The sequence below is a fragment of the Geotrypetes seraphini genome, chromosome 1, assembly GCF_902459505.1.
Source record: "Geotrypetes seraphini chromosome 1, aGeoSer1.1, whole genome shotgun sequence".
NCBI lineage: Eukaryota > Metazoa > Chordata > Amphibia > Gymnophiona > Dermophiidae > Geotrypetes > Geotrypetes seraphini.
This window is the reverse complement of record NC_047084.1, coordinates 519,913,267-519,925,442: the sequence shown is the minus strand read 5'-3', so window position 1 is coordinate 519,925,442 and position 12,176 is coordinate 519,913,267. Positions and strand designations below refer to the sequence as shown.

The 12,176-nt window shown below is 43.0% G+C and overlaps 1 protein-coding gene across 3 annotated transcripts in view; it reads right to left on the bottom strand.

The window, feature by feature from the left end:
- The window catches only part of FBN2 (fibrillin 2), a 617,508-nt gene that overhangs the window by 285,213 nt on the left and 320,119 nt on the right, over positions 1–12,176 (bottom strand). For all 3 annotated transcript variants that reach the window (XR_004537713.1, XM_033928968.1, XM_033928969.1), the window contains exons 16-17: positions 5,361–5,513; positions 4,754–4,807 (exon numbers count right to left, since the gene is read on the bottom strand). Coding sequence is in view for 2 of the 3 variants with exons in the window: in XM_033928968.1 (XP_033784859.1) it covers positions 4,754–4,807; positions 5,361–5,513 (207 nt within the window). In the remaining variant the exon portion in view is untranslated. The remainder of the gene's footprint in view (positions 1–4,753; positions 4,808–5,360; positions 5,514–12,176) is intronic.

The following is a 12,176-nucleotide window of genomic DNA, read 5'->3' as shown; positions in this document are numbered from 1 at the left end:
GTGAAATCTGATTTTCTGTTTGTAGCTCCGCCCACGTGTGCAGGTGGGCCGCGAGACCCCCAGAACATATCACCCCCGGTAGTGAGGGATCTGCATACCAAGTTTCGTTCAAATCGGTCAAGCCGTTTTTGAATTACTGTGAGAATGGCAGCTTTTTACATTTTTTCCATTGATATGAATGGGTGAAATCTGATTTTATGTTTGTAGCTCCGCCCACGTGTGCAGGTGGGCCGCGAGACCCCCAGAACATATCATCCCAGGTAGTGAGGGATCTGCATACCAAGTTTCGTTCAAATCGGTCAAGCCGTTTTTGCGTGATCGCGGCCCATACACACACACACACATACATACATACATACATTCACACATACATACCTCCGATTTTATATACAGTGGTGCCTCACACAACGAACTTAATTCGTTCCAGGAGCAAGTTTGTTATGCGAAAAGTTCGTTATGTGAAACGCGTTTTCCCATAACAATACATGTTAAAAAAAATAATTCGTTCTGTAGCATAAAATATGCTAAGATGACATAAAAAAAGATAAATTTTTGGTTATTATTTTTATTTAGATACATCTAAAAACATAATTGTTTTTTAAAACAACACACATTTTTTAAATTTAAAGACAGACTAAGTAGAGTCTAATTTTACAGTGAGAGAGGGCAGAGTCTCAGCGGCAAAAACTGGGACTTAACTGTTCATTTTTTTTTTTTTTTCTACCGTGTTTCCCTGATGATAAGGCAGGGCCATCAAATAAGACAGCCCCCCCTTTTTAGAAAAAAATGTAAAATAAGGCACCCCCCCGCAAATAAGCCACCCACCGATACCTGCGCTTATCCGAATCGGGTGGTACGGTGGGTGACTCCGTGTGGTCCCTGGCACCCCCGACACGATCGGGGCAAGAGGGAGCTCAAGCCCTCTTGCCCCCCCGACTCCCCGACACGATCGGGGCAAGAGGGAGCTCAAGCCCTCTTGCCCCCCCGACTCCCCGACACGATCGGGGCAAAAGGGAGCTCAAGCCCTCTTGCCCCGCCGATTCCCCAACTCCCCGACAATATCGGGCCAGGAGGGAGCCCAAGTCCTCCTGGCCACGGCGACCCCCTAACCCCACCCTGCACTACATTACGGGCAGGAGGGATCCCAGGCCCTCCTGCCCTCGACGCAAACCCCCCCTCCCCCCAACGACCGCCTCCCCCAAGAACCTCCGACCGCCCCCCCAGCCGACCCGCGACCCCCCTGGCCGACCCCCACGACACCCCCAACCCCCTTCCCCGTACCTTTCTGTAGTTGGCCGGACAGACGGGAGCCAAACCCGCCTGTCCGGCAGGCAGCCAACGACGGAATGAGGCCGGATTGGCCCATCCGTCCCAAAGCTCCGCCTACTGGTGGGGCCTAAGGCGCCTGGGCCAATCAGAATAGGCCCAGGAGCCTTAGGTCCCTCCTGGGGGCAGGGCCTGAGGCACATGGTCGGGTTGGGCCCATGTGCCTCAGGCCCTGCCCCCAGGAGGGACCTAAGGCTCCCGGGCCTATTCTGATTGGCCCAGGCGCCTTAGGCCCCACCAGTAGGCGGAGCTTTGGGACGGATGGGCCAATCCGGCCTCATTCCGTCGTTGGCTGCCTGCCGGACAGGCGGGTTTGGCTCCCGTCTGTCCGGCCAACTACAGAAAGGTACGGGGAAGGGGGTTGGGGGTGTCGTGGGGGTCGGCCAGGGGGGTCGCGGGTCGGCTGGGGGGGCGGTCGGAGGTTCTTGGGGGGGGCGGTCGTTGGGGGGAGGGGGGGTTTGCGTCGAGGGCAGGAGGGCCTGGGATCCCTCCTGCCCGTAATGTAGTGCAGGGTGGGGTTAGGGGGTCGCCGTGGCCAGGAAGACTTGGGCTCCCTCCTGGCCCGATATTGTCGGGGAGTTGGGGAATCGGCGGGGCAAGAGGGCTTGGGCTCCCTTTTGCCCCGATCGTGTCGGGGAGTCGGGGGAGCAAGAGGGCTTGAGCTCCCTTTTGCCCCGATCGTGTCGGGGAGTCGGGGGGGCAAGAGGGCTTGAGCTCCCTTTTGCCCCGATCGTGTCGGGGAGTCGGGGGGGGCAAGAGGGCTTGAGCTCCCTCTTGCCCCGATCGTGTCGGGGAGTCGGGGGGGCAAGAGGGCTTGAGCTCCCTCTTGCCCCGATCGTGTCGGGGAGTCGGGGGGGCAAGAGGGAGCCAGGCGGAGAGAGGGCAGTTAAGCGCAGTGCCTGCGCGGAAGGATGCAGCTCGGGCGACTTCGTTGTGTGAAACGAAGTTCGTTGTACGAATCAAGACATAAAGTTCGTTGTGCACAGCGTGCGCTGTGCGAGGCGTCCGTTGTGTGAGGCACCACTGTATATAGATATAACTGGTATAGCTCTAGGGCATTCAACTGAGATACAAACCAAGGGTTCTGTAACCCAAACCTTGCTGCTATAGTCCCTCATGTCTACACCAATGTCACAAATTTTACTCTTCTATTACTGGGCAACAACTCTTCTTGCCAACATGTATTACTCCATTCCAGTTATCACAGGTCAGGGCAGATATGGTGACTTTAGTCACCTCCCCCACAACAAACCCTTAGAACACAGACCCCAACAACTCAGATCTAACCCTACCACCACCACCCCCTCATCTACACCAGGAAGCGTCAAAATTGCAAGATCTGTGAACAACAAAGATGTTATTCTAAACAATCACCTCACAGATAAGAACTGGGACATCTAATCACCGAAACCTGGCTCGAAATCAAAGATGGAGCCACATTGAATATGCTTTGCTCACCTGGATACCAAACGCTAGCTTGCTCACGTACCGACACTAGAAGACAAGGTGTAGCCACCATCATTAAATCCAACCTTCTACCATCACCAAGACGTCACAATATTCAAAAAACTTTTAAAATCTTATCTATTTAAAGATGCTTTTAATATTTAAATTTTTAGTGAGATTTTAAATCATGCTGTGGTTTAACTACCCCTTACCCTCTTGTTTTTTCCATTTTTTCTACCATAAATTGAAAATTGTAACTTTTATTCTTTCCCTCCCGACTCATGTTTGTATTCTATGATAGTATATTGTTAAAACGTTTGTTTCTTTTTATTATACTCTATTTTGATTTTGTACATCGCTTAGTAATTCTAATAAGCGATTCATCAAATATATTAATAAACTTGAAACTTGATCACACTAAACGCATTAGAATGTCTCATCTTCTCAGCAGGTCACAACAGAGATCTCACCATCGCCCTGATATACAAAGCACCCCATTCTCCACTGGCCATCTTAGATAACTTACTATCCATCCTTAGCAAAGTGATCATCACCTATAATCAGATTTTCAGACTTCATTGCATCACTATCAGACTTGGACCTAGGCTTCCATCAAATAATCCCCTCACCGACTCACTCTGCAGGGCACATCCTAGACTTAATCTTTATTCAAAAAGATACTTCACTCACCACAGGAACTCCCAGCTGCTCCATCAAACCAGTACCCTGGTCTGATCACCTCAAACCACACCTACACAACGAACAACTTTCAACCAGGAAGCAAACCCAACAGAATCTACTCCTCTGTGACCTTGGTAAATACATTATAGAATGGATCTAGCACTTATGTGTGTAACTGTTGATTATTGATGTGCCTAAGTGCTATTATTCTATAACATATGCATGTATTGGGGGGGGGGGGGGGTAATTCTGTATAGGTTACCTAAAGTTAGGCACCTAAGTGTGCATTCTATAATGGCAATTAAGCACATAATTTCTGTTATAGAATACTAGCATGTCTATAGGTATATGCGTAACTTTAAGCATGAGTACTTTACGCTAACTTTATGGCATGTATAAATGCCTTATTGAGGCAATAATACACTTAACTGACAGTATTCTAAAAGCTGAAGCTCAAATTCTCTAAACAGCACCTTAAGTTAGCTGGTGGTAGGCATCCGTCCACCATCTAACTTAATTGCTTTAAGTGGTATTAATTGGCGCGGTAATTGACCACATTGTTTAAAACCAATTAAAATGTCATTTTAAAATGTCATTTAAAATATGCAGGCACCCATAGGCGCCTCCAAAAAAAGGACACTGTAATCACATCTACAGAGGTGCCTAAGGTCAAAGTAGGCATGGTTTATACCGGAAATGGCCTTGGGCACTGCTGGGCACCTCTGTAGATGCGATTCACGTCACACACAGGCACTGGGAATGTAGGCCTCCAAAACCGTAGCCTACATCACCAGCGCCTATGTTTATCGGTAGGTGTGATTTTGCCTACGGCGCTCTAGTGTGACTGACATACAGTCGGTGACATATTTTAGGTGGCTGCCGATGTTGACGCTGTTTGCAGAACCTGGCCTTGAGTGCATAACTGTTTGCATGCTGCTGCCCTGCCCATGTCCCTCCCATGCCCATGCCCCTCTTGCAGTTACACACTACAGAATTTAGATGCTCACATTATAGAAAAGCACCAAAGTGACACATGTAACTGCAAAGTAGGACCTATTAGAGACAATTAACTCCAATAATTGCTGATTTATTGGTTATTAGTGAATGCAATTAACATACATAAGTAAGTGGCAGAAGTCTATAAACTGTATGTGCAATTTTGTGTGCTAAGCATGAAAATGTATGTTCAAAATTTTGGATTAAGGGGATTGGCACATAACATTAGGTGCTAAGTTTACAGAATGAGGGGGATTGCTTTCTGATAGAGACCAAAGCATGCAATAATATAAACAAGCATTACCTCTCCCATCCACTGTGATACCTGTGCCACTGCTGCACAAACCCTGAAACTCCGCTGCCCGAGAAAAAGTGGAGGCATTAGAAAACAATCAGGATCTACTGAGCACAGTAACACTTCATTGAATGATAGGTAATGCAATAGGTTCTGTATAATTTAAGAAGAAATATATCTTGTAACAATGCATTAAAGACATGCATTGCTAAGTGCACAACTGTCTTTTTTCTAATTTGTATTTTTAGTTGTACATCCTTAATACCATAAAGGATGATTCTTTTAAAATTAAATAGATAATAACAGTCTAGAACTAATGGGTGGCTGGACAAATAGAAACAAGTGACCCTTCTCCCAAATATTCTGCAACATAATCATGTCAGGCTCATGCATCCACGCAGGCTAATGGCAGCATTATTTCATCTACTAACAGATATATATATGACACTGCCAAAAAACCCAAGTCCAAGTTAGTGACTTGCACCACCATAAAAGGCCTGATGGCTATAGATTTATGAAATGGTTTTGTAACTATCTATACTACAACATTTCATTCGAGAGAGATGAGAGGGCAGCAAGCTCTCTTGGTTTTGACATAAAAATACTGGACGTTTACCTGAATTTTTGCCAGGACATGGCAGGCAAGGTTCTCCAAAGCCGTAATCCGGATTGGCACAACAACACTCGGACTTAGTCACAGCGCCTGGGAAAGGGCGAACGCATAGCCCCTTTTTTATTCCTCCATAGCATGTACTACGCATGTGGGTATCTGAGAAGGGGGACAAAAGGAGTAAGGAAGAAATAAGGGGGAAAAAATAACTATCAAACTTCATTATAAAATTGCACAGTGGCACCCAGAAAACAAGTCATAGAAAACGCTCCTGTTTGTCCAAAAATTAATATTAGCTATGGGAAGAGTCTGTTGTGAAAACAGAACATGGGATATTTTTCTTTATACTTTGAGAGGACAGGAAGGAATCTATTTTTGCCTATTTTATAAAGGCACATAGGGGCCTGTCTGTCTTTATATAATACTAGCACAAATCCAGCAGAAATCATGCCAAGATTAAAGACTAGAGCAGAAGTACATGTGCACACATTATATTTTATAAAACACATGCCTACATTTTAATGCCTACATTTTAATTCCACAAACTTTGCCCCTGAGCACACCTACTGCGGGCTTGCACCATGTATACTTTGGAAACATGACAATTTTATAAGAACCCATTTATGCAAATAGTTATTCATGGGTTAAAATGATCTGCAAACTTTCCAAATACATTAGTAATTCTCTAAGTACAAATTCTATAATGGCTTTTGTGTGTGCATTTTCTATCATAGAACAGTGTTTCCCATGTTAGTTCTGCAGTACCTCTTGCCAGTCAGGTTTTCAGGATATCCACAATGAATATTCATGAAAGAGATCTGCATATAATGGAGGCAGTGTATGCAAATCAATTCCATGCATATTCATTGTGGATATCCTCAAAACTCGACTGGCAAGGGGGTACTCCAGGAATTAATTATTCCATATACTATCTCTCGTTCACTTCGGTCTATAGATCAAAAATTGTTAACGGTCACTTCGCTATAAATAATAGGGACACAGTGGCAAGATATTTTCTCTGTGACCGCGCCTCGGCTATGGAACACTATACCAGTGTACTTAAGAGAGGAAGAAAATTTAGTGTGTTTCAAAAGTAACTTGAAAAACTTTTTATTTAAAGATGCCTATAAACTATAACTCTTTTTAAACGTACTCTCCATATGTTACCTTTCTCTCCTAAAAACAGATCGTAGTTCTACCCCCTCTTCCCTTTTGTTTCAATTAGTATTGCTCATGTTACGTACCGTTAATAAATTTTAATTTGTACGACTTTTATGCTTTTTTAAATTGTATTTCGCTTAGTAAAACAAGATAAGCGATCAAATCAAATTTTAATAAAACTTAAACTTAAGCATTGTTTTAGAATAGTAGCCTAAGTCCGCAGTTGCGTGCCTAACTTTAACCGCGAGCACTTAACACTAGTTCAAAGGCTGGTTAAATGTTCAAGCCTAAATATAGGCAGTTAGATGTATGACTTGTAAGAGTGAAACAGAAAAATAATCCCTGGGTCACAAATAAACTGCTAGACTACAGGAAAAGAGTATGAAAACAAGAACGGGCATGGAAAAATAAAGTCAATCAGAGGAACACTATGTCAGTTGGAGATGAGAAGTTAAGGTTTACAAATTGGAGTAACTGAAGCTAAAAGAGTTTATTATGATACCTGGATTAACCAACCAAATAATTCATCCAAATGTCTATTCAAGATCTTTACCTTGTTAATTTCCACTAAAGATGTTACCTCAAATTCCTTCATGCAACATCCTGATGAAGTTAGCCTAGCCAAGTACTTCCAGAACAAAATCAAAATCATAGGAGAATCATTTATCCATACACTTGAAGACTATATGGAGATGAACTCAGTACAAATTGATACGAAAGAAGGGATTCCTGAAGATAGGTGCTGGAAAGACTTCTCTACGGTTACAACAGCTGAGGTCACTAGCTTATTAAAAAGACTATCTAAAAAGCGTTGTCACCTTGATATCTGTCCTACTAACTTACTGGACCAAGCACCCGCTGAGTTTATAACTTGGCTGATGGAGCTTGTTAACAGGTGCCTGTCAAAAGGACTCTATCCTAAGACATTTTTGGCCATCTCACTGACACCCATTCCCAAAGCTGCAGGTTTAGATCTATCTAAAGTAGAAAACTACAGGCCAGTGGCAGGTATACCAAGGTGAGCTAAGCTGGTAGAATTATGTATTAATACACAACTGTCTGAATTTCTAAACCTGGTAGACGGCTATCAAAGCTCTCAACATGGCTTCAGGCCAATGCACAGTACTGAATCCTTTCTCCTAGAGTTAACATCAATGGCAAAAACCTATCTTAGCAAAGGCAAGCAAACAGTACTGTTGCAGTTCGATATCTCAGTGGCATTTGATACAGTAGATCACTCATTACTACTTTTAAAACTAGAAGAGCTAAGAATGTATTGAAATGGTTCACAGAATTCCTTAGCAAGAGAACATATGAAATCTCAAACCTGGGATACCTTCTGTGGGGTTCCACAAGGCTACCCTTTTTCGCCATCACAAGTCCATACTTTTTCTTATGCAAATGATCTCTTTATCCTCTGTGTAGCCAACGACTCCTTCATGGGTACATTGCAACACATATCTACTCTGATTGAAGATCTAAGTACATGGTCATAGTGGAACTTCCTTAAGTTAAATAAGCAGAAGATGAAGGTGCTATGATTTGATGATCACAACTCAATACCTCACTCAGAGTTAACCCTATCCTCAGGTGAGAAGCTCATGATTAATAAAATGGCAAAGTATTAGGAATAATTCTAGATTCCAATCTCACCATGGCAGAGCAGATTACTTAACTGTTCAAAATATTTTTCTTCAGGTACGTTAGATAGACTGTGAGCCCACCGGGGACAGATAGGGAAAATGCTTGAGTACCTGATTGTAAAAACCGCTTAGATAACCTTGATAGGCGGTATATAAAATCCTAATAAACTTGAAACTTCAGACTGATGCAGTTGAGGACAATAAGATCAGTCCTGAGCCCGACTAGTTTTCAGATAGTTACTCAAGCAGTTCTACTTCCATATCTAGATTATTGCAACTCTTTATATTGCAACATCACAAAGAAAGGACTTCAGAGGTTGCAGCTACTCCAGAACACAGCGGCTAGACTGATTTTCTGCGAGGCTCGATTTGAGAGGGCCAGTCCACTGCTGATAGAACTACACTGGCAGCCAATCAAATATAGAATTCAATTTAAAATTGCATGTATGGTTCACAGGGCTATGTATGGAAAAAACTTGACTGGGCTAACTTCAGTCATCCAAGTTTCACACTCCTTCTATAACTGAAGAATGACTCAATGCTATAAATTACCTTTTCCTTCTCCATGGCAAGGTTGGAGGAAATCACTCTTCAAATCTACCTTCAAGTTTCAAGGACACAAAATTTGGAACTGCTTCCCGACCTGCTTACTTCAGATCTCCTCCTACCTTCAATTTAGGAAGGTGCTAAAAATGCATCTGTTTTCATTATAGTCTTGCTATGATTTATAATGTCTATGTTGCTAACCTTATTAATCTTATAGAAACTGCTGTTGACATTTGTGGGGTATAAGAAACAATATGGTATGGTATGCAATGTATAATCATAGAGCTAAAAAGCCCACCTTAATATGATTTAAAAAGCTGATGTGTACAAATTCAACCAATTAAGAATAAAGAGTACGTATATCAACTTTCAACTTCTATCCAAAATAGCTTTTTTTTTCCAAATGTGCAACCAAAACTAAAAATTCCCCAGAGCCGAACCTGAAGAGTTTCGTAGAGCACTTTGTCACAGGATGGGGTTTATAAAGAATACTGCTATTTTCTAATAAAGTAAAACAGTTCAAAATTAGTTCAGAATTGCAAAATAATTTCAATTGTACCTTGGCATCCAAGCATAATATTATTACAACCATGGCCTTCTCCTTTTAAAATCAAAAGAAATATGATTTTAAAAAGCATGCAATGATTATGCATTAATAGTATGAGAAATGTTCAGATATCAGCAGCTACATATTCAAAATGAAATTACACAGGGTTATTCTTTCCCATATTATAGAGTATAACTTATATTGCCACTCACTGCTTCCATATTTAGATCAAACAAAGACTGATGACATGTACAACAAAAAGCGAGTACCTCTGAGCCACAGAAGAATATAAGATTTGCCGCTGCTGGGTCAGACCAGTGGTCCATCGTGCCCAGCAGTCCGCTCACGTGGCGGCCTTTAGGTCAAAGACCAATGACCTATTTGAGTCTAGCCTTACCTGGGTATGTTCTGGTCTAGAAGGAACTTATCTAACCTTTTCTTGAATCCCTGAAGGGTGCTTTTCCCTATAACAGCCTCTGAAAGAGCGTTCCAGATTTCTACCACTCTCTGGGTGAAGAAGAACTTCCTTACCTTGGAGAGGGTGAACAATCTCTCTTCCTCTACTAAGTCAATTCCCTTCAATATCTTGAATGTTTCGATCATGTCCCCTCTCAGTCTCCTCTTTTCAAGGGAGAAGAGGCCCAGTTTCTCTAGCCTCTCATTGTACGTCAACTCCTCCAGTCCCTTAACCATTTTTGTCGCTCTTTTCTGGCCCTTTCGAGCAGTATTATGTCTTTTTTCATGTACAGCGACCAGTGTTGGACGCAGTATTCCAGGTGGGGGGTGTACCATGGCCCAGTACAACAGCATGATAACCTTTTTTAGATCTGTTTGTGATCCTCTTCTTAATCATTCCTAGCATTCTGTTTGCCCTTTTTGCCACCGCCGCACATTGCGCAGACGGTTTCATTGACTTGTCTACAAGTACTCCCAAGTCTCTTTCCTGGGGTGCTCTCTCCGAGTATAGCACCGGACATCCTGTATTCATGCATATGATTTTTGTTACCGACATGCATCACCTTGCACTTATCCACGTTGAATCTCATTTGCCTTTTCGCAGCCCATTCCTCGAGTGTGTTTATGTCTCGTTGTAGATCTTCACAATCCTTCTGTGTCCTCACTATTCTGAATAACTTTGTATCGTCCGTAAATTTAATCACCTCACTCGTTCCAATTTCTAGGTCGTTTATAAATATGTTGAAGAGAACAAGCCTAACATTAATACTGCAGTTACACCAGCAATAAAAGCTGGTGTAAGTGTGGGTGCCTAAAAAATGGCAAGGATGTGTTTAATTTAAAATATCCGGTGATTAATGAGCGTAAATGGGAGCCTCACCTATGTCCCCCAATGCTCCAGCCCTGTGTATGCCCTTTGCAAATACACACCATGAGGCTCATAATAAAAATTTTAAAAAAAGTCCAAAAAGCGGCTTAAGTCAGTACTTGGACAATCAAAAAGACAGATCATCCAAATATCGATAATCAAAACTGGTTTTAGACATATCTAAAACCAGCTTAGGCCTTTTCACTGCCTCTGTACACCCAGAGTGAAAAGGGGCATTTTTGGAGGAGTGGATAAGGTGGGAGGTAGGCAGAAGGTGGGCCGATCTAGACTTAGTCACCTGGCAGCCTTAATCAAAAAGGTTTGAGAGGTTGCCCGGCAGAACTTATACATTTTGACTTAGAACAAGTCAAAACAGGTATAAGTTCCGAATCGGACCACTGAGCTGATCGCAGCTGCCGCAATCAGCTCAGCAGCCCAGGTAACCCGTCTTCCCACACCGGTAATGATCGCTTAGCAGGAGAGATGCCCAATCTCTCCTGCCACAATCCCCCGCAAATCTTCCCCGGCAGGAGGGTGCCCAATCCCTCCTGCCAGACAAACCACCCCCTGAACTTCTGTGCATTCACCAGTAGGAGGGTGCCCTCCTGCTGTTGATCGCACAAATGTTCAGGTGGGTGGGTTGTCCGGCAGGAGCAATTGGGCACACTCCTGCTGGTGATTGCGCGGATGTTTGGGGGGGGTGCGTTGTGGTCCCTCCTTCGCCTAAAAGGTCTTGTTTTGGGCGTTTGGGACTTGGGCAATTTTGGGGTTGGGAATGTGTTGTAAGGATATACGTAGTGGCGGTCTGGGCGATTCAACTGCTGAACGTAGAGGTAGGCCATTCTCAAAAAAAACTTATTTTGGACATTTTTTTTTTTAATGGACATTTCCCTGCTGCCTACTTTCTGCGCCTAGGGACTTGTGCCAAACGGGGAGTTAGACATTTCTTTTTTTTTATAAATCTTTATTGATTTTTCAAAACTTAGACAATGCAATACAATTATCTGAACATAAATATTTCATAACGTTTCTTTTGATTATGCCCCTCCATTTACGTTAAGCAGGTATTTGCAGTTAGTACTTGGGCACTCTGATAGCACTTACCTGGATACGTGCGCATATATACAGGTGTTAGTATTCTAAACATTTACCTGCGCAAATGTGGGGGCTTAGGTTATAGAATTGTGGTTTTATAGGGTGGCAAAATGGCATATTTCCCCTTCCTCCATCTGCAAACTATGCATGTCTGTTGTGAGACAGTGTGAAAAGACATCTTTAGAGTGCATCTTGTTAAGGTGACAAGAGCTGTATGAGGTGTGGAGGTGTATTTGTGTATGTGCCTTTGTATATATTTGTATGTGTGTCTTTGTACTATTTTGTCTTTTTGTGTGTCTGTGTGTGTTTGTGTCTTTCAGTGTCTTTGTAAGTCTGTGTTTTTTTTGTAAGTGTGTGTATGGCTGTGTCTTTGTGCTTATGCATACAGATAGTTGGATGGACACTCCCTAATGGGTGCTATCACATGGGCAAAACATCCTAAAAAAAACCAAACAAATATAAGGCAATACATTTTAATTGGACTAGCAATGCATTTCTTGATTAGC